The sequence below is a fragment of the Acanthaster planci genome, linkage group LG18 (genome assembly GCF_054643075.1).
Source record: "Acanthaster planci isolate LZ-2023a linkage group LG18, COTS_SCS, whole genome shotgun sequence".
In the NCBI taxonomy this organism is placed as follows: Eukaryota; Metazoa; Echinodermata; class Asteroidea; order Valvatida; family Acanthasteridae; genus Acanthaster; species Acanthaster planci.
In genome coordinates, this window is record NC_141794.1 from 1,759,677 (window position 1) to 1,784,680 (window position 25,004).

The 25,004-nt window shown below is 42.4% G+C and overlaps 2 protein-coding genes across 4 annotated transcripts; one reads left to right on the forward strand and one right to left on the reverse strand.

Annotated features, from left to right (window-relative positions):
- Positions 1 to 218: 218 nt before the first annotated feature.
- On the reverse strand, positions 219 to 8,163 carry LOC110980072 (syntenin-1-like). 2 transcript variants are annotated; one of them, XM_087148461.1, is made up of 9 exons: positions 8,079 to 8,163; positions 8,006 to 8,047; positions 5,889 to 5,983; positions 5,239 to 5,427; positions 4,367 to 4,546; positions 3,331 to 3,506; positions 2,700 to 2,871; positions 2,066 to 2,157; positions 219 to 1,687 (listed from the first exon to the last, which is right to left on the reverse strand). In XM_087148461.1, exons 3-9 carry the CDS (start codon positions 5,937 to 5,939, stop codon positions 1,633 to 1,635), a joined length of 915 nt encoding a protein of 304 aa, XP_087004587.1. In that variant the 5' UTR covers positions 5,940 to 5,983; positions 8,006 to 8,047; positions 8,079 to 8,163; the 3' UTR covers positions 219 to 1,632. The 2 variants fall into 2 exon arrangements, with proteins under 2 accessions (XP_087004587.1, XP_022092086.2); XM_022236394.2 differs by having other exon boundaries at positions 8,006 to 8,163.
- An 840-nt stretch (positions 8,164 to 9,003) lies between these two features.
- Positions 9,004 to 22,001, forward strand: LOC110980850 (uncharacterized). 2 transcript variants are annotated; one of them, XM_022237880.2, is made up of 24 exons: positions 9,004 to 9,154; positions 9,531 to 9,590; positions 10,091 to 10,183; positions 10,502 to 10,719; positions 11,186 to 11,302; positions 12,274 to 12,415; positions 12,702 to 12,803; positions 13,626 to 13,754; positions 13,908 to 13,984; positions 14,386 to 14,493; positions 14,716 to 14,863; positions 15,353 to 15,469; positions 15,761 to 15,900; positions 16,046 to 16,160; positions 16,570 to 16,855; positions 17,047 to 17,138; positions 17,327 to 17,437; positions 17,784 to 17,990; positions 18,383 to 18,682; positions 18,795 to 18,902; positions 19,223 to 19,441; positions 20,038 to 20,163; positions 20,359 to 20,788; positions 20,987 to 22,001. In XM_022237880.2, the coding sequence occupies exons 2-23, from the start codon at positions 9,536 to 9,538 to the stop codon at positions 20,685 to 20,687; spliced, it is 3,339 nt and encodes a 1,112-aa protein (XP_022093572.2). In that variant the 5' UTR covers positions 9,004 to 9,154; positions 9,531 to 9,535; the 3' UTR covers positions 20,688 to 20,788; positions 20,987 to 22,001. The 2 variants fall into 2 exon arrangements, with proteins under 2 accessions (XP_022093572.2, XP_022093564.2); XM_022237872.2 differs by lacking the exon at positions 9,004 to 9,154 and having other exon boundaries at positions 9,515 to 9,590.
- The last annotated feature ends 3,003 nt before the right edge of the window (positions 22,002 to 25,004 follow it).

A 25,004-nucleotide genomic window follows, 5' to 3' on the forward strand; every position in this document is an offset into this window, starting at 1 on the left:
CGCAGGATACCAGCCTTTTTTAGCAAGTTGAATATGCAAATTGTCACGAGACTGACACGGCTTACAAGACAATGCTTTTTCCCCTCCAAAAAAAAATTTGGTTACACTCTGAATACCTATTTTTTTTGCGCTTGCCGTATATTTGTGCCTGATTTTAAGTATGAAGATTTTATTTTGGGCGCAAGTTTCTTCTTGGTAAACATCAAAGAGACAACATCTTTCGAGTAGTATTTTTGTACCTTTATTTTCAATGCATTACTTAAGTCATAGATCATCAATCTCTCATTTTTATATATTGTAAATATTTACAAGTTGTTCGCCTGCTTTGATAGGACAAATAAAAATAACACAACCTGAACGTTTTCATGTAATCCATCGACACATTTTCTTTGTAGGGAAGATCAATCAGAAAATAAGTACATTTTTCCAAGTTCCTATACATGTACATTCCACAGTGATTTTAAGGGTTAATTTATTTCAAGTCTAGTCTGAATCCAACAGCAATACCATAAAATGAATTTAAAAATTTCTGGATATTAAATGCAACCAAAGACAACCACTTCTAAAGATATACTATCCTGGAAAAATGTTGTGGGAGGTAAATAGGTGAAAACTTTACACATACAAAGGTATTAACCAACTGTAACAAAAGCTTTCTACTTCGGTTTTGAAAATCTATCGTCTTCAGGGTGCCCAACGTCAAGGCAGAATGAGTTTTGCAGAAGCCTTTACCACTCTTTCACTTAATAAAATATTAAAATATGGCAAATTTTTCATTGTACTATTTCAATGCAAAACTACAAGCAACTTTCTAAGGCATGCCAGCTTAATCAAAATACTCCGAGTTGATACAAATCTTAAAGCGCCACTGACACACACATTCTATTAGTACACGTACAATGTTAATATCCATTGGTTAATAAATCTTAAATTTGGTGACATCAGTTGAAAAAAAAACTCCATCCTTTACAAGGCTTCCAAAGCTGGCAGAAGAAACGTGACATCAATTTGTTGTGACTCTTGACAGTGAACTCCCAGCCCAGTTTCCCTGCATATTTTATTTACTCAATATCTACATATCTCAATGTACATTCAAATTCTCATTTCTTCTCCAAAATACCTTTTTTTTCAAAATTCCCTCCCACCTAAAACAAAACCTCCTTTCTCATTTTACTCTTCATCCCAACCACACGTTTACACAGTTTACAAAATAGCATATTTTCTCGCAGAAAAGGCAATAGCACAGCGTGATCATGTTTCTTGCTCTAGAAATGGACTTAACGTTTTAGCGGAGCCAAAAGCTAAAACACAATCTGTAACTTACTGTAGGACTGCTTAAAAAAAAATCATCTTAACTGCAGCAAAAAATAAAACACATACATTCCTTTCTACTGACCAATTAACATACAATTGCTTGTAATGGCATACTTGTAAGATAAGAAATTCACCTTCAGAGAGGTTAAGAGTGTTTAGAGTGGGAAGTTATTTTTGGAATAATCACTGACTTCCTAATATGATGGCTTCCTGTCAATTTGCATTCAGTTCTATACAGATACGACAAACGTATTTCGTATTTCTAAGATTTCCAAGGATCTTATGCTCCATTCCAATCCCACGATGGACTGCAGCTGCTTAGACTTCTGGTATGCTGTGGTCCATTGATCCCTTTACGAGAGAAGAGGCCATGCTGGAATGAAAGACAAAAGGAGAAATAAACAAACGTGATGCACTGTTTTGAGAAGTGTAGTTACAATACCTAAATAGACCCTTGAATGCTCAAGAGGAAATTAACAAAGTCCTGCCCAGAGGTACCTTGTGAAGGCCCCTTCAATTCAACATCACGACACAATAACTACTTCCTTCCAAGACAAGTCTCAGAACAACAGTTGGGCCGAGTCTAGTGTTGGGGCTGTCACTAGATATAACGTGCATGCTTATGGAAGCCACTACAATGTAGCTAGTGGCTGCGGCTAGTTTCCATAGACATGTGCAATACTCCCAGCGAAAGCTTGCTGTCTGGGCCATGGACTCAGTTATTAGGGTGATAAGCACTACAATGTCTTACTTCTTCATCATGTGATCAAAGACGAAGTTGGGCATGATGGTCAGGGTGACTGTCTTTCCTGCATGGGCCATGATCTCCAAGATTTCCTTGTCCTGAAAAAAAAAAACGAAGGTGCCAAAAAGAGAAATCAAACAAATGAATTTATATCTTTTGTAATACTAATTTCGCAGACCCCTGCCGATGTAAACTGACCAATTTTTTTACTATGGAGCACCTGGAAGAGAGCCTGAGCCTGTGATCTGTGTCTCAGGCAACCTCACAAAACTTCAGAGATATAAGCAATGACGACCAGCACATGAATCCCAAGCCATGCCAACCATGACTCCAAGGGATGAAATCATGGCTCCTAAGGCAGGACACAATGCTTAGCCCATTTACTGGGGTAAGCAAATGTGAGCAGGGAACCAGCCCCCGAGTCACACAAAGAACATGATGTATTGGTCGGTAACCAGCTTGGGAAGAGTAAATAGTTTTGATGAGTAAATTTCTGTATGAGAGTGTCCATGAAACCATTCCATCAGCAAACCTCCCAATCTGATCTCCTGTTAACTTCAAGGACATGGACTGACCCCCCCCCAATTCGTCACAAACACGAACAAGGCCAGGGTGTCTGCGAACCTGGGCACCAGCCTACCTTCAAGCCGATGACGTTCTGGCCCTGGACCTCCAGCAGGGCGTGGTCAATCAGGAGGCCGTTCCTGGCGGCCGACGTGTCCTTGGCAATGGCTGTGACCTTGCCGTTCTTGAACACAAAGCCAACGTGGTTGGTGCTGTCCTTCTGCAGGGTAATAGTCCTCTCGAATGGCCTGTGGTAAAGTGTCAAAATCATAAGCAACATGCAATATTTTATTGTAGGAACTATTTAATTTTTAGCACGAGCGGATTACCACCGGGGACAAAAACGCTCCACCACCTCTACAAGCTAATCTGGTCCCTAAAAGAGGTCAGCAGCCCACTATGCAAGGTTTGTGAACAAAAGAAAATTATGTAACACCGCGCAATCTGGGCTCTTTTTACAAGGCAGCAGGCCTGGCTGAAATACTCCAGTGTCAATAGATGTTGCCTGTCAGATTAGAGTAGGTAGGAACCAGGCAGTCCTTTGTGTGGGTGTGAGTGTCCAGTAAATGAAGATATGAATTATTAAAGATGCTTGAAAACAGAAAAAAAAAAGATAATTATCCCAACCCAGCACCATCAACATTCATAAATGCCCCCGGCGCGAAGTGGTTCAAATTGGAGTCTTTTCTATCATTCAACACCCTCACCTGTCCCGGAGAGCCAGGACAATCCTTTCGGCTGCTGCCTTCCGCAGTTTACTCATGGCCTTGTCGGATGTCATGCCCGCACAATTCTCGCCATTGATCTGCAGGACCTGGTCGCCAAACCTCACACCACCCATGGCCGCTGGCGATCCATCGTGGACAAAGGAAACAAAGACACCCTGAACAATAAAATAAACAACACTTCTTTTGTAACACAAACAGAAACAAAACAACAGTAAACAGATCACCTACAACGAGAACCAATGTAAGTGACGTGTGCAAAAGTACCTCAGGACGTTAACTTGGACAGTTGACTGCAACTTCATTGCTTGTTCTGCATCTTTTTAATCAAATTTCACCCCTAGAAATGCAACATTTAAAGTGTTACAGATTTACCAGCAATGGACATATATCACAGTAAAAAAATGTAACTGAATTCGACAAAATGAGTCATAAGGCCATTGTTCTGCTAATTTTATTCCAGTGTGAATGAGTCAACCAAGCTCTTTCTTTTGATGTATCACTCAGTCTGGTGTCCTGATGAAAACAGACACCGTGGCTAGTGATTTCCATTGTGCTAGACTCTTTTCAAGGCTTAATAACTCTTTCCAAGGCCTTTCACTCAAAATTGGCTCTGGCACTTCGGACTCATTTTGTTAGGCTGGGTCACAATAGTTGAGCATTTGAAAGACAGCTGATTTACAGCATGCCAGTTTTAACAGCAAAAGTCATGCACCCACAATCAGCATGTCTGGAGTTCCATTCAGGTCAACGTCTTTTGTAACCTTTCCCTAATTATTAACCACTGGCAGGTGTATTGTGGTGTGGACACTGGCTATGCTGGCATAATCTCCAGGAATACGAGGCCGTGTCTGAATCAGCTGAAAATTACAACTGTGCCTACGGGAAGTTACTGGCTAGCAGCTCCTGCTGTGGCTTCCCACAGACAGGTGTATTACTGTTAGCCACAGCCGGGCAATTTGGCCCGAGTGTTTTATTGAGGTGAGTCGGAAGAACGAAAGACAACTGGCGACCAGACCTTGCTGATGGCTCGGACCCGCAGTCCAATCTTTCCCTTCTGGTCCTTGCACAACAACACCTCCCGCACGCCATTGGTAACATTGGCCCTCCTCAGACCGACATTCTGGGATCCTGTGACCGGGGCGACCATGTCGGTTGTTCCCACGGCGACGGTTCCGGCTGGTCTCGGAACAATAGCCTGTATGGGAGAAAGAGGCACAAATCTACCTTGATGAGTGGGTTGGCAAACTGTCTTCGAAAAGGTGCAGGAAGTGGCATTATTCTTGTGGGCTTGGGAGGGGACGTGAGAAATAAAAAGATCTAGGGGAGCAAGACATGCGAACCAGAAAATGGACGAACAAAATGTGGATCAGATAAAGAATTTTATAGTTTTGAAACAACTGTTTGAAGAACAGAAGTTTTGTACAATGTCATCAAGAACATGTAACCTTTGAATACATACAGTTGGGGCAAATTACGGTTCATAGTGTGTGCTTCAATGGAATATACTCAGAGACATCTATTATGGTTCAAAATATTAATATTTCTGAAAAATCAGTTAGTGAAAATTTACATCTACTCCCTTGTCGTCGTTCTAAAACACTTGAGAAAGTGGTCCAATGCGACTATGAGATGTGACAAAAAATACAGAAAGTGGCACTAAGTATTAGGGTCGGACTACGTAAAAGTTAGATTTTTTTGGCAATATAAATATGAATCATATAGGCCTACACATATACGTCTCTGGGTGTTTTTCTTTGAAGCATACACCATGCACATTAAGTAGAGACCCTGATCTTGTCTGTCCTCATGAAAAAAAATAGGAATGAGTGAAGCAGGAATCGTACAGGCCAGACAGGAAGATTCACCAGAAACCCTTGCTGGACTCACCTGCTGTACATTAGGCATGTGAGCTGCCACCACCTCGGGGGAGAGATTCAGCCCCATGTACTCCTCCAGAGATGGGTAGAGAGAGCTGGTTGGTGTTGGTGCTGGTGCTGCAGGGGCAGCGGGGGCTATCGCAGCTGCTGGTGGCTGCGGGTACTGGTGCTGGGCAACTTGTTGGTGCTGGATCTGGGCCTGACAATAAGGAGAAAAGAAAATCCCAAAACCTGATTAGTGCAATGGAGTGGCCTATTAAGCCCAAACTTCATTCTCGGGGTTGGACATTCAGGATCTTATCTACACTTCTGCATGCAGGATGAAGGGGTCTTGAACTTTCATGTCAGAGGGCTGTAAGTTACTTAGGCTGATGTGCAGACATGCCGACCTCAAGAATGGTCTGTCAACCAAAGCTTAGATTTATCTCTGACAGGCCTACATGCAAGCATGACACATGCGCCTGGCTACAAAATGCGATGTGAAATTAGGCGCAGCCAGTGTTAATTACCCGAGTGTGTAGCGTTGACTCCGGGAACCCAACAGGCTAAGAACAAAACATAAAAGTATGCTGAAATCTACATGTATGTGACAACATCATATCATCTTTCATTCCACAAACACAAACCTAACTAACTCACAAACATTACCAACCGACGTACCTTGGCCATCTGATCCACCTTCATGTCTTCCAGGGACGGGTAGAGAGACATTTTGGTTGGTTGTGTTGCTGTAATTTCACCTCAAAACGTAAAACCTGCCAGCAAAGGAAGATCAACAGACAGAATGAATAGATTAAAAGCCCATGAAAAACTGCACCAAGGATTGCATATGCACCAAAGTATCACATGTCACTTGAATATATACATGTAAACAGGAACAAGGCTATCAAAACACATGCATGTACATGTACGGATATACTCTCACAACGTACAGAATTCTTAACTCAAACACACAGGCAAGTCCTGTACAAAAAGACACAGAAATTGGTTCCAAGTTTGTGTGTAATGAAGTTACTTCACAAAAGAACTTCTGGAACATTTTACTTCACGCGGTGACACGGGAAATGTTGATGCTGTGAACATCTCAAAAACTGAATGTTCTAATACAGGCCTTGAATTTCTTTTTTTTTTAGGGCAGTGCCATTTGGTATTGGTGGACTGGCTGAAATAAAGGGCAGTAATGCCGAACGTGAGGGCATTGATGCCATCAGCGTACCACAGTTATGGGCATCAATGCCATCCCAATTTTTTATATCACATGAAAATGATTCAGGTCTAAGAAAAAGTAGGATACGCATTATACCTGAACATGTCCCTGATAAGCGCTGAACCAGCAGCCAAGTGTTGAAAGACTTCGGCCTGTTTTGAATGCAGCCATTCTTTCCTCGGCATTTTGCGTATCACAAAAACTGGCTAAGCCAGTGATTTTGCAAAAAATCTTATTCTTGAGCGACCTAAGCAATGGCAACTCTCAATGGTATCTTAGCACAAGTAGGATTCAAGTTGTGAAGCATACGTGCGTAACACTGCGTTTACTGGGTTTACCATCTGGACCATCAAATTTTTTAGTGTTATACAAATGCATAAGTTGCCCTTACTTTTCTAGCTCTTCTACCTCCTAGTTAATGAATGCCCGTGCCTTACTACCTGTCAACCACCCAATCACATAAAAAATCAACAGGTTGCCCCTTTGAAAATGCTAGGGTTGTATCGCACACAACATTAAAAAAATTATGGTGATCGTGATACCAAGCTGATGCATGATAGTCCAACGTCTGATCATAGAGCAATATTTACCTGTCGGGGGAGGGGGGGGAATTGGGCACTAGCTCATCATTCCCTGTACACAGGCACACAACATGGACTTTGACATAAAACGAGGACATTCCAATCTTTGCAAGACTTTGTACAGTGTGTTTCAATTTTCAATAGCATGAGCGTGAAGTGAAAAATGATCCAGGAAAAGTTGCAGGCCTGGCACAGAGAAGTTTCGACACCTCTTGGGTACATTGGAATTTATGTAGGTGTTTGTAAAACATAGGCCCCTAATGAAATGAGACGAATCAAAATCTGAATGATGTCACAAGTACATGTCTGACAAGTCTAAATGCATGCACAAAGATAAAAAATGCAAATAATACAGGCCTAGGCCTATAACACTTTTTTCTAATTCCTAAAACTGCCTCGCCAAATTTCATTTACAATGCATACAATATACAGGTACATTTATGAGCACGCATTTGCTTAACATGTTTAGGGTTACATGGACCATGCATGGACTGAAAAACATAACAGGCATTAAATTTACACTCATCCATGTCATCATGCTCATTTAGGTATGGGTTACAAATTGTCAAGACTGTACGTTTTAGTTTTAGGCAAGTCGGTTGACATGATGTATGACAGATGCTAGGCTATAGTATAGGCTTACGTATACATGTTCATAGGTATACGATTACAAATGCTGTACAAATGTATTATTTCCATACCGTTTGTACATGAATACGGATGCTTGACATCAACAGGCTTCAAATTCACGGCGAGTATAACGTTGGTAAGTGGCATCAAATAAAGCAATTGGATGTAAACTTGAACCATTAAATTAACAATAATAACAACATGAACACGAACATCCTAACACGAACATCCTAACATGAACATCGTAACATGAACATCCTTAACATGCTTAACAAGGATGATGATTAAACGTGTTTCACATGTTTCATGCGCGCTGCACGGCAAGAATTATTTAAAAACTTAGTAATTCTACTACTTACAGATCTTCAAGCCGTCAATCTGACTACAGTTAACCAAGCGATGCAAGTAGTACTACTAATACAGATGATAAACCAGTTCGCAGTTTTCCAAAATCAAGTTTGGTCCCGTGACTCTGAACAATATGCAATGTACCATCCGATCCGACGTGTTTATTTTCTACCCAATTCCTTCACTGGTGTACAGATCCAAATTTCCTATTTGCAGGTGTGTGTGAACAAGGTGGCAAGGTACCAGTGTAAGAGTGACGTATCGTCACAAGGCATAATGATGTCACTTTTAGGGCTATAAATAGCACTCAGCGATGACGCCAGGAGGCTTAAGGCCCGTCCCACGTACTAACCGCGTGTGCACCTGGTACCCCAGGTTCGTGTAACCACGGCACTCCCAGACAAAGCTGGTGATGAATGACAAATTTTGAGGCAAAGTAATAATCATTTTCCTGCATTCTCAAAAATTCAGTGTCACTGTCACCATCCATTGTGAATCATACATTCTAGGAATAAGTGTCTGGGGTCATTGATTTCAGGTTTTAATTGGGGGAAAATATCATTAAAATCTTCCTTGAATATAGCATACTTTTTCAAAATAATAATCTTCACTGATTAAGTTTCCAAAAGGTTTAAGAGACTGAATTCATTCTGGTACATTTCATCTAATCTGTCACTATTACCCTGGGAATAAGGCGGAACTCGACTCCAAAGTGATGTGTACATTGAACGCATTGGCGGGCTAGCCCAAGACCGTTTCCTTGGAAACAACACGTTGCTTTGTACAGTATCGGATTTTTTGTTGAACTAGAAACCCAGGCACTGTTGATTTTCTTCGATTTAATCGATTTTGTGACTTCAGTGTATCGATCAGTCTGGGCTTCAAAGCAGCAGAGAGATAAAGGACGATAAAGGATGAGAAAAGTTGCCGAAGAAATTTTGTAACAAAGGGAACTACCAGGCTTACTTCAAATCGATTAGGCCTGCAAGTACCACGCTGTAACTTTAGGCTGCAAACGTCTACCGCAGTCAGCACTTACACCAGAGGCAACCGAGTTCGGAACTACTCCTTAACCGTGAAGGGCTTACTTTCTCTTTTCAACATCATGCTTGTTTTCCCGAGGAAGGCTTGATTCGCACGTAGCTCACTTTGACGAGGAGGTAAGATTCACACATTCTGAGCAAAAAAGAAGTTTTAGTTTTCACTGATAAGTCCAATTTGAGCAATTCCCTGGGCGTGGCTGCGCTGCCAACGGATTCATTGTGGGCACGTCAGCCGGAGACAAACCTGTGGGAGCCGCTCCCGGATGTGATGCCGAGTGTCTCCACTGTTTAACCCTTTTCTTGGGAAAAAAAACCTCACTGTGGGGTACATTATTCACGTTTTTCAATGATAATGCTTAACACTTTGAAAGTCTAATTTCGACAAAAGTCTGACTGTTCTAAGTTCTACAAATTCTTCTATAATTATATATACAGTATAGTTTACTACATACCGTAATGAAAACCCTTCATTTGTCGATGTTTCCGCTTGCAGGTACCATGAAGTTCCGAAGTTGGCTAACGTTGCTGTTGCTTGCAGAATCAATCCAACTCGGTGAGTTACAGGCACAATCACTCAGCAGTCTATATATTTTTATAGTCGGTAATCATCACACATATTCAAACGTGGGTGGTTTTACTTATGGTAATAAATGCTATCATCGGACGCTTACATGTACCGTCAAGGACAAAAATTGAACTTGGTGGTTATAAAACCCTCCCGTAAACGCAATTTACATGTATTTCCAAACGAGTTTTGAGGGAGAGGGTTTCGGCGATCATGCATTGCAGTGCTTCATGCTTTTCATCCCTCAGTTGTTAAAAATGTTTCCTCTGAATCCACAAGCACTTGAAGGGCATGTAGGAGCCTCGTTAGATTCATAAAAACATCCCTACAGAAATGTCGTCAACAGCGTTTTTTTTTAAAGACATGCAGTCTATAACGCTAAACCCCATCACCGGTATATATCTTTATCTGGGCACCCTCTCGCCCAAGCTCCGCCCCTTCCCCGCCGACATGTCATTTGTAGCCTATAATTATGTTTGAAACAACAGCAAGGCAATCGTGTTCGAGTCTGGACCCATATGTGGACCGAACGCCAGGATGGAGCTCCGGTGACTACTGTGCCCCCAGCGTTCCTCTCAATAGTAAGTCAAAATCTCTTCTTTTTTTTAAATCAGACATGATCTGTCGTAAATGAGGAGTCTAAAAAACCTGCATCGGGAGTGAAATCACATTCACTCCGTCTTAATTAGTCAAAAGAATTTATTCAAGCAAAAGAGGGAGTTGATTTTGAACCCCGGACATGTAGTATTTTCATTCATTTTTTGAAAATAAAAGATGCTCCTGTCATTATATTCCAAAAATTAATTAAAAATTAACTGCGCCATGCATGATGCTAATTTAATATGACTGAGTGTGAACAGTTAAAAGTGTTTTTAGCCGCTCATGTTTTTTGTCTCCAGACTACGAGAACTGCATTGATGCTCTAGGCATGCAGTCCCGCGAAATCCCCGACGATCAACTCAGCGCGTCCAGCATGTACAATAACGACCCAGAGTACGGAGCAGCGTACGGCCGCGTCGGCGATGCTCGCACGGCGGGAACGGGCTGGGTGGCCGGTGTCAGCGATACTAACCAATGGTTTAAGATAGACATCGGGTTTCTCAGTGTTGTCGCTCGGGTAAGTAATTCAGCAAATTCGTTTTATTGGGGGGGGGGGGTTATTAGGGCCACCATTTTGGACATGATGATTCGTAGAATAAATTGATAAACAAAAGTGAAAAACAAAGCTTTGGACGAGAACTCGAACATATTTTCCCTGACCATGCCCAAAACTTTAAAAGGGCGATTCGTTGACTCCTAATCACTCGGATATTATGGGGGCTCGGGTACATTTTTATATCATATGGAGCACTAAATCTTGGAGACCTCGTTATCTGGAGGGGGCACGGTCATCATTAAAACAATAACCGTATTAAGCAGATATTTTTCTCTCATTTTCCCGAGAAGTCGAGGGGGTGTATCCACGCACGCCTACCCCCCTTAGTTACGCCACTGCCAAAGACATATTTATTATATGTCTTTGATATCACCTTTATTATTATTTATTTGCTTCATTCCTATCGATTATTGGCCGTTTCCGACAGGTTACCACGCAGACTCGCGGATGGAGAGGAGAAACTAATTATGTTACATCGTATACAGTTGAATACAGCATAGACGACGTTACCTACACTGCGTATGAAGAAAGTGGCTCTGTAGTGGTGAGTTCAAACCTGAACCAAAGACGTACATTTTTACTGCTAAGGTTGGTCCGGCAATGTGATTAAAGTAGCACAGCGTAGCTAGTGTTAACTGTGTATACAACTTTAGTTTCTTGACTGCATAGACGATAGTTTGAGTTTGACTGTGACCCACCACATGCCCCAAAAGTGCAATATGAGCCCAGAGCCGGCCTACAAGAGGGCGCAATTTTCTTAACAACATAGTCTCATGTAGCGGGAAACTGCACTTTGCTGGTTCACAAACGTCTTTGAAATGCATGCCTAGTGCAAGCATCTCTACCAACAAACTAAGCACTCCACACCAACATGGCTCTTTTAAAACGATGAGGGTGTGCTTCCACTCAAAGCGGGTATGGCCAATTAGGAGGGGGGTTGAACAAGCTTCCCTTTATTTTTTCCTTCCTTTCCCCTTTCTTTAATACTTTCTTATTTTTTTTAAGGGAGATGTACTTTATCCCGATTTCTATTTGCCCTCTGCTTTTAAAGGCTAATTCAAAGACCCTTAAAGGGAAAAATAATAACCCATGCAAGTACAGGGGAAAAAAGTTATGCTCCTCTCAAAATGTAACAGGTTCATCTGCAACATGCCACCTCCGGTTGATACTGGCTTCGCCAGTAAGGAAGGCATCTTTCTTCAACTCGTCGTACTTATTCAGTATTTAGAGACAAAATTTTGCCCCTGCACACACGGTGCCCCTTTCCCACATTCGAATTCTAATGCTTAGGCGGCACTATTTTCATAGTTTTCAGATTAAAATGTTACTGTATAGTGTTATTTAACTTGTTTTGATTTTGTGTGATGATCCATCAAGAAATCAATTAATAGGCCTTAATTACCGAACACCATTATTTAATCGGGCTTTGACTCTTTGCTATCCGTCCTTCCAACGTCCTCGTGACAAATTTTTGATATTCTTGTTGATGCACTGCATCATTTCTGTATTTTGCAGACGTTTGCCGCAAATGACATTCCTTACAGCGTCATCCATAACGACTTGAGCAATCCTGTTCTGGCTCGTTACATCAAGATTCTCCCACAGACGTGGAACGCTCAGATCGCGATGAGAGCAGAATTGTATGGATGTAAACACAGTGAGTATACACAAGTACATCGGTTGGGGAGAAAGGACCATCTCATTAAAAAAAGTTTCTTTTAAAAAAAGATGAATTTTGAGATCATTTCCCTTTTGCTGAATTTTCTTAGAGTCTCCTCACATCTTGCAATTTGCGCAACTGTTAAACCAAATCAATGCCATCTTATGCGGCAGCCATGCTGACAACGACACTGACATTTTTTGGACAATTGATGACGAGAGCTGGCGATAGATGGCGCTTATAGTTTTAACCCTTGCCGTATGACTCTTCTTGTCTCTTGAAGCTATTGCAAGCGATGAGCAAGCGCTCCTCGATGCCAATCTTGTTGAGGGTTGGTACTACGATACAAGCGGAGGTAGCGCCACCATCCGTTACATGGTTGATAGTAAGTTGAAGAATTGACCCTATTTGTAAGGAAGGGACTCTCTTATTTTTCCCTGCATCTATCTTGTTCAGTGTGACCTATCAAATAGGGTGGTGCTTGACTACTTTGGGCTCCATGCCTCACTTACCTATTTTAATGTTACTTAAAATATTTAAATGTAATTTACATTATTTTAAACAAAACTGGCATGTATCTGTGTTGAACTTATCTCATTACTGCTTTCTCATGTTCTCAGAATGAAAGTTTTAGCTCACTTTCAGTTCAAGATGGCCGACATATGAATACAGTCTTATTAAAGTTGTTGCAGTGTTAGCAAATGAATTCACACTAGCTGACAGGTTAGGATGCCATGTTTCCAGACTTCATTTCTGAATCTCGGATTACAATTTCTGCGTGGTCACAGAGCAAAGGATCCCTGAATTGTCCCTTCAGAACATAGTTGGGTCTTTACAACTTCGTCGTGTCAGTCCTAACAAAAACATTACTGAAAAATTCCATTTTAAAAATGAAATCAGGCAAGAGATAATTGGTTGAAATTTGGATACGTTGGCCCTAGAAAGTGAGTTTAAGAAATAAAATTAATGTAGCCTGTTTCAACATTTCCTTACAACTGTCTTCATGCTGAGAGTAAGGCCCTCAGACTTTCAACAATTTATTTTTGCTGTAATGACTTTTTAGCACCGACCGGACGAATTATGAAGTGCATAACTAGAACTTTATATGAAGTAAGATATTTGTTTTTACATCTCTAGCAATATGTCCCGTTTCTTCAATGATGACAAGACTAAACATTCGGTGTGTCATTTATCTGTCGCCTTCCAGTCTTCAGTGATCGAATTGTGTTGGAGTCTCCGCTGGGCATGGAGGATTCTACCATACCTGACGGTGACATCACTGCATCTAGCACCGAGACTGGTTCAGATCCTACCAACGCGAGGCTGAACGGTTTAAGTGAGTCTCTTGCAATGTGCAACCCTCATGACCACAAAGCTTCGCATTAATTTAAAAGGTAAAGAAAGTCGGGCGCACACGCCCTCGATCCAAAAAAGAAGAAAGCTTTGATGCTAAATCCGGAACATTTTGCCCCGCCTTTTGTTGCTATAGGTGGATGGACAGCAGACACTGCCGACACGAACCAGTATCTCATCATTGATTTGAAAGGAAACACTTTCATCTCCAAGGTAGGTTCACCCAGATACGTGCGTTTCACAATAGTGCGCCTCCAAGAGTTTGCAACGCGTTGAACAATCACAGGGTGCGAAATCCGCGTTTGGAAAGGGTTTTGACAGATTTTGCGGGATGTGATTGGCCAACGCGTTGCAAACTCTTGGAGGCGCACTATTGTGAATCGCCAGTGTTTTCTTGAATTTTGATCGTATGAAATTTTCTGCACTTTCTGTAAATTATCGAGTGTCCGCTTTCCCCCTACAAGGAAAACCCTCACAAAATCCTCTGGGTTGGTTAGATATAATGTATTTACCTAAAAATACCTACTTAAGTAATGAACGCACTCCTACAGTAAGCTTCAACTCCCACTCGAATCGACCGTCGTGTCACCTTCTTAATGTTTGCAATCCCATAGATTCAAGTTCAAGGGGCATCATCATCCTCGTTTACGGAGACTTACTATCTGGAGAGCAGTCCGGACGGTTTGACTTACACTGCCTATAACTATGAGAGTTCACAGAAGGTATGAGGTCGAAATGAAATATAGACATCATAATTGACTGCTTTGGGCAAAAAAAAAAAAAAAAAACTAAAGGCAGAAGTTAGTGCACATTTACAAAACAAGATTCTTGTTCATTTATCGTTAGTTTTTTCACTGGAATCTGGGTGCATATTTCTAGTCAAATTTGGACAATTTAATAGTATCCCATATGACCCAATTCTTATTTCTTTACTTTCTCCCTAGGTGTTTACCGGTAATAGCGGAGACGGCAATACCGGTGTGACGGAATTTCTCCCCGTTGCCCTCTTCACGCGTTTCCTCAAGATCAATCCGCAGACCTGGACTGGTTCCAAACCCTCACTGCGTGTTGAGCTTTACGGAGAGAGAATAGGCAGGTCTCATTTCAAGATTCAGTCGCATGGATGACACGAATTTCATCATAATTATATTACTTACGGAAGCGTATTGAAGACATGACTGAACAAATTTGACTTTCGCCCGGGCGAATTAGTTTTTGCCACGGTGGATTACTATTTCAGGCGGATTACTATTTCGCCTGGGTGGATTAGTAGGATTACACTTATATTTGACAGTTATCCGCCCTGCCGAAATAGTAATCCGCTAGGACGAAAGTGTTGATAGATTAAACGTTGATATGAAATATCGCCAAGGTAACCATTTATGTAATCTGTATTTACAGAGGTTAACCCATAAAAAGTTTGAACGGGTGATCAACTGTGACTCGATCCCGATGATCTTAATTCATGGTTCCCAAATTTTAAGGTATTTTTCACTAGTAAACAAAGCAAAGCAAGACAAGATTCAGACCTCAGTAAGATATCAAAAGAGATGCATTTTATTGTTTTAATGTTAATTACAGTCGGTGACAACTGTGACTTCTGGTACAACGTTGGTAAAACCACGCCAGCGTTTTACGTAGTTAACGTTACATCCAATCCAGTCACGTACGATGGTGTCTACTGTGGTTTCAGCAACGGTAAACAAATCTTTTTCATCACGTTTCCGCTGTTTCGTGGTAAAAACTTTCCAATCAACTTCTCAGGATAAAACAGGTGAAACTAGTGACCTGTTGTGTCTTCGTTATTTCCACATATTGCCTTTGGTGTCTTTCTAACGGTCTGTGATGTAAAATTCAAACAAAGATCGCTCCCACTCAGAAAAAAAATCGATCTATTGCAATGATACTGGGGTTCAAGTGTTTTGGTGGACTTTGCTGCGTTTCTGTCTTTCGACGGACTTTGATTTCCGTAATGCTTTTGTCACACAGCGTACACCAGTTGCTTAGATTATAAGACAGCAGGCAACACGGTGGATGGTTACCATTGGATCTACGCAGGAGGAGCTGGTAACGGATTTCCCGTGTATTGTTACTTCAGCATGATTCAGAATGATGGCGCATACACCGTGGTAACTATACATGACCGTGACAATGATTATAATGATAACCTCCGATAATAAGAATAACTGTTATAACTATGACATTAACAACAAATATCACGAGCTACCACTATAACCATAACTATGACTGTTACTAACTCTGTCGTCATTGCAGATATCTCACGACACCCAAGAGGAAGTGATCTTGAGTACTGCCACTCTGTCTCAGCCCTACTCAAGTGCTGGATCAAATGTCCATTCCTTTACTTACTCAAACAACGTTGACATTGGTAAGTGTCGCTTGACGAAGTTATGATCATAAGCCAAGGGAAAACTGATAACTGGGTAGCCCGCTTCGGTTATGAGCGAGACGAAAATCTGGGCCTGAACACCAGTCCTCTGAAAGGTCCACTCACCACTTGCTTTTAAATTAAAACCAAGTGGGTTTCTGATGTCCAGACCGGGATAAATTTTATCATACCAACAGACTCCTTTTGCAGGGAACAATGTGGGTGCTTTTGAAGAAAACCAGTGTAAGAAAGTATGCCTATGTAAAACTTGCTTTTGTTGATCAACAACGCACCGAGAAGCAGATAAAGGATCCACCAAATAATTTGTACGCTATCTTGGAGTAGTAGTCAAGACAAGAGATCATGCAGTGATAACAGATTTTGAATTACTGATTCCGTCTGCTCTCAGCCGAGATCGCCACTGTCGCTGCCGCGTCACACTTCTGCCACCAGTCACTCTACTACGTCAGCACGGGCGCAAAGATCTGGGCCAGCAACGGCCAGCAGCTGGTCTGGTGGGAATCCAACAGTGACGAGCAGATGACGTACTGGGCCGGGGCTGACCCGGCTGGTGCAAGTGGCTGTCTGTGTGGTCAGCTGGGGAATTGCCTTTCAAACAAAGACAAGTGTAACGCTGACAGCAATGGGAAATCAGGGGAGAGTACGTACGATGGAGGATTCATCACCGACAAAAGGTAAGGTTCTCCACAAGCACCTGTACTATTTTTGTTACGAACTTAACGTCACATTTTAAAAGCACCTTGCAGATAAGGTACACCTGTTGTAGGCCTATCTAATTTTAGAACTTTCTGACGACGCATCACAATGCGTCTAAAACGTATGCTTTAGAAGTCCATGTGCATCGCACCTTCTTGTTTTCCTGCAGCAAACTACCAGTGAAAACGCTGAAGATCGGCGGAATCAGTACCTCAGAGTCAGCCTCTTACACATTAGGCAACCTGGTGTGCATGGATTCTTGTAAGTACAAGCAGCAGCCTAATGCTTTTGATCTCATGAACTTCTTTTCGTTGTTCCGATTGTCAGTGTTCCCTGTGTGGACGAACTGCAGATCCGATTTAGCAGTATCGACCACTGCTATTAAATTGATTTGCTGTCGACGATATTTTTGTGTAATCGTGCGAGTCTTGTTTATGTAACTCCGACAGCCACTACGCTGCCCACATCTTGCCGAAATGCCCAAACAGCCGGCTACACAACCGATGGGTACTACCTGTTAGATCCCGATGGAAGCAGCGGGTCCCTACAACCTGTGCTAGGTAATATTCGACAGCTATCCCCCTAAAAGTCAGACGACTTTCTACAAAGTATACCACCAAATTGTGGAAAACAACTAAGTGTGAGAAGGTTTTGTCCCGTTTCCTCTCCTCTCTATTTTCTGGCTGAAGAGTCAACCAAAATGCGCTTTTTAGAATCTCTTGGCGAAGTACCTGCCAGGTGTACTTGCAGGGTATTCAGGAAAGTGGGGGTGTAAAAACCGGACATAGACCTGATTGGAAAGGCAATGGTCTACGCAGGATAAGAAACAACGTGAACACTCAGTATGAGAAAAAGTAGGGAAAAAAAGTGAGCGAGGACAGTGGTTTTTTTTTTTTTTACTTTCAGTTCGATGTGATTTCAGCACGGTCAAAAACGCCCCCACTATGGAGGTTGGGCACAACTTTGAAGGTGACAATGAGATCGCAGAGTATTCCCAGAGCGGAGGTTTCTCCAAAGACATCGCCTACTCGGACGGTGCCAGCGTCGCCACGCTTACCAGTCTAGTCGGGAGCGCAACGGCCTGCACGCAGTACTTGGGACTCCAATGCAATGGTAAATAACGGTAAATAAGAACTTAGGAAGGCAAGGTGGTCAAACAAACAAACAAACAAACAAACAAACAAAAAAAAATCAAGATAAACCCGGGACTTTCACAGCTTACACCGAGGATGACCGCAAATTATTTGGAAGGCTGATGATGAACGCTTTCCAAAGCGACCGGTGGATTTCCTGTTATTGGTCCGCAAATGGAAATCCTATTTCTGTTTAGTTTCTGGAATTGTATTCATTATCTCTAACAAAGCAACTCATGATTCCAGGAGAAATATTGAAGTTTTAGTCAGAAGTGAAATGAAACGACCAGTGATTGAGATTCATCCAAAATGTGTCCTTGTCAAAAGTTGGCGTATCAATAAGAATCTCAATTAGTCAATTTGTTTTTTCAGGTTTTGACATTTATCAGAGCAGCAACAACTGGAATGCTTGGTGGGTGGCCCAAGACGGCACGGACATGAACAACTGGTCCGGTACCACAACGGCGGGCAAGTGCTCTTGCGGTGTGACCGGCTCCTGTTACTCCACCTCAGAGGACTGCAACTGTGCGACCTCTTCGTCCACTTGGCTGGAGGACAAGGGTTACATCACTGACCCGAGTGCACTCCCGGTCAGCCAAATCAGAGTTGGTAGAACCTCCAGCAGCCAGAGGGCTATCATTACGCTGGGCAAATTGAAGTGCCACGAAAGAGGTGCAACTCTCTGCCTTATTTTGACGAGTTTTCGATTAAACTTATGGCCATTGCACTATCCGCGAGCTTCGGCACCACAATTAAAACTTCCTTTCTCCGTTCTTCCCCACAGTTGGGACGCAAGTGAAGACGTGTTATGATGCCAAGCAGGGCGGAGCCACCGATGACGGTTACTACCTCCTTGATGCAGACGCGAGTGGCTCCGCAAACGCATTCATCGGTGAGTCTGATCAGAAAAATATGCTCGGAAATATGCAACGAAACAGATGCAAAGCCTTGTAGTTAGTGATTTGAAGACTGGAAGTAAAATAAAACTTCTGGCTACATACCTAGCTATCTTCTTGACTCTGTGCTTTGAGAAAGATGGCCCGTGTGATTGGACCTTTCAAAATCTCTAAGGTCGTTTCTTCTATTCTGTAGGTAACAAAACAGAGAGTATCATTTTCCGATAACTGAAGAGCTCTTTCCAAATCCAAAAGAGACCAGTTTCTCCAAATGCTCGTGCTAACCACGACCCAATACACCTCTGGTTCTTTCTAGCTGAGTGTAACGTGACCTATAACTCGACACACGCCAGCGTCATCTTCAATCACGACAGCGAGTCCCGCACGCACGTCGCCGGCGCGGGATCGGCGGGCTCCTTCATTCAATCCATCGTTTACGAAAACATGGACGTGGACCAGCTCGCGGCACAGTTCACTCTTCCTTCCACCGACTACTCTCAGACGTGCTTGCAGCATATTTCCTACGAGTGCTTCGGTAAGTCCGTAGTCGGCCGCTTCATGCTGGAAGATTCCTACATTATTTCAATGTCGATCCTGCGTCGACCAAATGATCTCTGATCCTGAATACCGACAAGAGGTCGGTCGTAAGAGGTGCGCAAGGTCCTGTCTGCCTTCGAGTTAAGGTTCTTCATTTTAACCAAGTATCCAAATCAAGCCATGAGCAGGCTGGGAGTAAGAGCTCGAAGACAAAAATCTTTGCATTGCTGTAAAAAAACGACCTGTGCCAAGTGTCTTGCGATGTGTTTTTTACGCCGATCAGTCGTTCTAGAATTCTCAACAAGCCTATCAAATGAACCCAGCACATGGATATACACGATTTTTAGCTACAGCAGCTCCGCAAGGCAGACAGGTTAAAGTCTTCAACTAGTGATTCCTTGCAACTTTGCAAGATCCATTGCTGAGTGATAAAAACTGTGTAAGCATATGGCAATTCCAACCCAGAGCTTGCGTCAAACAACCCTCCTCACATGCGCTCAGAGGCCGTCTGGTGACGAGTAGTATTACCCAGGTATTTCGAGCTTCCGTTTTTGCTTTAACGTGACACTGCACTTGGCAATAATTCCTCATCAGATGCGAAGCTTTTGAAGAGTGGGACCAGTTGGTGGGTGTCTTTTAGCGGTGCAACCAAGACCTATTGGGGCGGGGCCAGTGGTCAGGATGGATACTGCGCTTGTGGTTTGGACGGCACATGTCAGGGTAAGTCGCAAAGACATGCGCTCCGAAGAACAACATGCGACCTGGTTAAAATATGTGTATGAATATGTATATATTCAAATATTTAAAAAAAAAATAGTTTATACTGATGCATATTTTGTCGAAACTGTGTGTAATATTGGGTTCATTATCAGAAGGAGGTTCTTGATCACAGTTCTGAATGTTTCTCTGCTATAGATGCTAGCGAGAAGTGCAACTGTGACGCAGAGCAAGCTTCTTGGCTGCAGGACAGCGGCTACCTGGTCGACTTCAGGGACGAAGCTCTCCCCGTGGTGCAGCTGCGCTTCGGCGACACCGCTGGCGGAGCTGGCAGCGAGGAAGGTTACTTCACGCTGGGCAAGTTGGAGTGCTTCATCTCCGACCGTGAGTACCCGTACCCCGCCGATGGCCTGGGTTTGCTCAGGGACAGTCGAGGTCAAAACATCTCACAGAGCATAACGCCGCTGCGTCTGCGCAAGCGCGTGTCGTGTAGAGCAGGGAGCGCGTGGCGTCACCTTTCTGTTTGAGTTTTTATTTTGCAGATTTGCACTGGTAAGGCCATGCTAGAGGTGAAACCAAAATGGTGAAAGCTGTCTTATGACAAGATCTATGGAGATCTACATCAGAGGTGAGAGTTCAGAAAAACCACAAGATGTCGAATGTGGTGGAAAGATGTTTGTGTGTGCATGTGCCACATGGAAAAAGGGGGAAATTAGTCTGAAGCATTACCAGCAATGCAATGATTCAAACTTCTCGCAATCTGATGAGCTTTATTTGCTAACCCTTGATTCAGATAGACATTCTGTAATCATTCCATTTCATGCAGGGAATGGCATGAGCGAGAAAGCAACACACAAGGCTTGTTTAGTCGACAGTCGTGTATCAAGCTCTAGGAAGAAGAGGACAGCGCACTGTGGGACAAACTGGAAAACTGTTTTCTGCACCAAGTCCAGCACAAACAACAGCCACGACATGATGAGAGTACTAGACTTGTGGGCATCTATTAGGCGTATACAGGAAATTACTAATGTTGCTGTGTTCGAACTTAGCTACGGCCGGCAATAACCCGCACGTCTTAGGGAAATGGCTTCAGTCGCTTATAGCTAGTGACTCCTGATCCAATGCCGTCTTGAGCAAAGACACCCCTCATCGATTGAAAAGTGCCAGCTTGGTCGGGAGCATTCATTTTGCTCGTAGCGACGCTACTGTAACTCGTGCAAATTTCATATATCGTTTGTGAGCCAGCGAAGTGCAGTTCCGACCAAAGGAGCCTGCGTTGCTGATACATTACGCCCTCTCTTGGTCCAGCTTAGGGCTTATACAAATCAAGAAACGGCCCAGATTAAGCAGAGGGAAATCTTTAAAGTCTACAGAGTATCTTCGAATCACTTCACACGTCTCGATTTTTAAAAAAAATTGCTTTTAATGACACCGGGTGTAAATGATTTTTTTTGCAAGGGATACATCTTCTGTAGTCTGGGTTCATGTCAAAATGTTCAAAATGGACACGGCAATAATGACGTGATTTTCAGCGTCAAGATGTGGGGAAGAGCGGTTTTTTTTGGTACCCAATTGTTAGGTTTTGGACTAGTATGTTGGGGCAACACACTTCAGTCATCATAGGACAATAAACAGTGCAATTACTGATTCAATAATCCATAGACGGGATAGCTCTTCGATATGAATGCATATCATGAAAGTGAGCTCCAATGTTAGAGGAGGCATTTATTCAATTTGTTACTCAGTAGAAACTTGTGACATAAAGAGCTAACTGATGATTCCGATCAAGGCCTAAGGTTTGTCACCAGTAAAAAATAAAATCGGAAAAGAGTTTCGAAGAATTTTTACATTGTACTTTTTGAATGTTTTCAAGTCAACTTCGTGTTTTCCCTGTGAAGGAACTTCCACTCTTTTCAGTGCACAAACCTGATACGAGACGCAAGCAGCAAGTATACACATGCAAGGCGAACTCTGAACTAGTGCCACGGTGACGTAGCCTACTTGCACCACAACTGTTTAACATTGTCTGCTTCGAGTGGTGTTTTAAAACTTCCCCTCGGGATGGAAGTTAGTTTTACGACACCACTCAAAACAGCTTGTTTTATAACGCCTCTCCCTCAGAGTATGATTGCTTTAAGCCTGAAAGATTTCAGTTTGATTTACATACATAGAGCAGGTATCGGACTAAGATTTTTTGTTGAAAACTTTATTACAGTGTAGCAACATTTCAAGACTATCTCTTCAAGAAATGTTTGGACCCAGCTCCGTAAAGCGCGTGCGCTGTTGCTGTTGGTACAACACTTCGCTACATTGAGGCTTTGCGCGGTAGCTATCCTGCAGTTCTTTTGTTACACGGGGTATGCACTAAAGGAGATTTCCCTGTGGAACAAAAGAACTGCCCTGCATGATGGCAGTCATGCAAAGCCTCTATAGTCTTTTGGCTCTCGGCCAATCAAAATACAGAGTCTCTGGGTGAGGCGTTAGTAATGAACATATTGTCGGGATTTGTTGAGAAATTAGTCAAACAGTCCAATATTCGATTTTGAAAATGGAAGCCTAGTATAAAACCGTCTGTCAACTTTACAAGGATATTCGAAAATATTTTGGAGAGTTTGTTTTCCCTAATGAAAGAGAACAGCGCAGAGTAATACAAAAATCATGACGATGTCGAGTATTTTAAATCTGCTGCAGGTTAACCAAGCAATAAAAAGTCTGAAGAAGACTGTGGGTTAAGACTATTTTTACAAAATCAATATCATATAGAATATAAGATTGCTATCAAAAATCAAACCCTTAGTCTTAATTATAAAAATGGAAATTTCGATTCTAATTCTGTAAACCCTATGCTATTATTTCAAATGGACATGTACAATGACCATCTTTCTACATCTCTTCATGGCCCCCACCTTTTTTCTCAATCTCCCTAACTGTGTATAATTCGTGCTTTTTCTTTCTAATGTATGTTTTGCGTTTTTTTATCAATAAAACATAGAAAGAAAGAAAAAAAGTCGGAAGACTGGTCTTATTGAAATGGTGTGTGTGCTTATATAACTAGACCTCAGTCTTGAGTTAGGCTAAACTCAATGCCAAATTGCAATCCCAATAAATATTGAAATTTTGAGAGCACACTCGATCAAACTTCAGAGGAGAAAATGACACATTCTCTTGCATGGCTTGAGGGAGGCTGCACTTCTCTTATTAAATGTGCTCTCTTCCAACTTGTTGGATTGACGGAAAGTAAGTGAAAAGTGACATTAGCCAGGATTATCACTATTATCACAAATAGGTCATTTGGGAGACACTTTGTGGTAAATTTTTCGACCTTAGGGAGACATCGGTCATTAGGGAGACAATTCAATGTCTCCCTAATGCTCGAACTACCAAAAGGAGGCCGAATTTTAATGTCAAAATTTTGAGAGACGGTAGATTAGGGTCTAAAATGAAAACCTGCAAAGTTTGGTTAAGTTCGGATTAGGGTTAATTAAGATCGGATTAGCCCCCGCCGCGTCCTTGATCGTTAACGAGCAGGAGAGGAGACGGAAGCCCATGGGGCAACCACCTCTCCTCCGATCCGATGCGCCAACGAATCCTGCGCCGTTTTCCAATAACAAACGTCGTCTCTGCCTCAGGTTTCGTCCCCGAAACCAATCCCCGAGTGTGGGCCTGAAGCGTTTAAATTAAATTGGACTACTGTACTTTTTGGCTCTCTAGCATCTCATTTGGTGTTTGGTTCCACTATTAGACTAGTGACTGCGCTTATAGCTTCAAAGTCAGGTAGTAAAAAAACAGTTCAAGTCTGAGACGGAGCCTAGCCGGAGTTGAGTATTGGAAAAGGGCCCTGTCGAATGTGACTGTAACGACGTACACACAAGTACAATGATTACAGTTTCTTCAAAACTCATGTCATTTGAGAGGTGTCCAGCTTCGATGCTGCAGTTTTTCCACTTACGGTGCTTTTAATTAACAAAGCCATTTATAATGACGAACTTTGCCAAACGATCAAATGATCAGCGCCCTCACGATTTTTTAATCTCGGAAAACATTTTATGCTACGTGGCGGCCTCATCAAATTGTGACCTGGGAAATACAACGCGCAATTAGAATGCAACTTGAAATGTCATTGCGCAGTACTGGGTTGCCCGGCTAAGGGACAGTTGAACATGGCGTTATGAAACGTCCGGTTTGTACTTCGCCTTTCCCACTTTTCCCGTGGGGGAATCCCGCCCGTCAATTTCTTAATGAGTGGTGCCAGTTTTTTGTTTTTCTGGGAACTGTTTCCATTGGGTAAGGAGACAACAAAATCCACTTTTATGTCACGCACGTGGGTAAAACAGTCGCATTCACGCGTGCTCATTCAGGGTAAAGTTTTCTGTTTAAGGATATCTGTCCCACCTATTTCAGCCGGAGCCACTTATTTTAGCGGGCACCAGTGAAATAAATTTCGAGGTACAGGCTATTTATCTGTTTTCAAACGTTCCCAAAACAATGGCGCACGAAGTAAAACGTGTCTCCCATAGCGACATCTAAAGGGTAAACGATACCGTTTGAAATATGCATGAAAACACAACTTAAGATGCGATTTTCACTCAGAAATGGTTATCTTCAAGCACTGTACTGGCAGTATTAAGCAGATATACACAATAATTTTCACGCCTTTGTATACCATGGCTTCATACCTTTAAGACTTGGGATTTCCAAACTTCTTTGCTGTTACAAGTGTTCGGCGTATCGTTTTGGTTTTTACATCCGCATTTCCAGCTTTTCCGCTCTGCGGCACACCATTTTAATTGCGAAACCGAAACTAAGAAGGTGTCCGACGAGGCAAATAATCCTAGTTCTCATTA

What these genes read in the sequence shown, in the direction of transcription:
- LOC110980072 (XM_087148461.1), bottom strand. Translation starts at nt 5,939, where the DNA reads ATGTCTCTCTACCCGTCCCTGGAAGACATGAAGGTGGATCAGATGGCC. An exon ending in ACATGCCTAATGTACAGCAG is followed by an intron (nt 4,547 to 5,238) that starts GTGAGTCCAGCA and finishes TCTCCCATACAG; the next exon opens with GCTATTGTTCCGAGACCAGC. An exon ending in AGAACGTCATCGGCTTGAAG is followed by an intron (nt 2,158 to 2,699) that starts GTAGGCTGGTGC and finishes TTTTTTTTTCAG; the next exon opens with GACAAGGAAATCTTGGAGAT.
- LOC110980850 (XM_022237872.2), top strand. Translation starts at nt 9,515, where the DNA reads ATGTTTCCGCTTGCAGGTACCATGAAGTTCCGAAGTTGGCTAACGTTG. An exon ending in ATTGTATGGATGTAAACACA is followed by an intron (nt 12,416 to 12,701) that starts GTGAGTATACAC and finishes TGTCTCTTGAAG; the next exon opens with CTATTGCAAGCGATGAGCAA. An exon ending in CCTGGTGTGCATGGATTCTT is followed by an intron (nt 17,139 to 17,326) that starts GTAAGTACAAGC and finishes TAACTCCGACAG; the next exon opens with CCACTACGCTGCCCACATCT.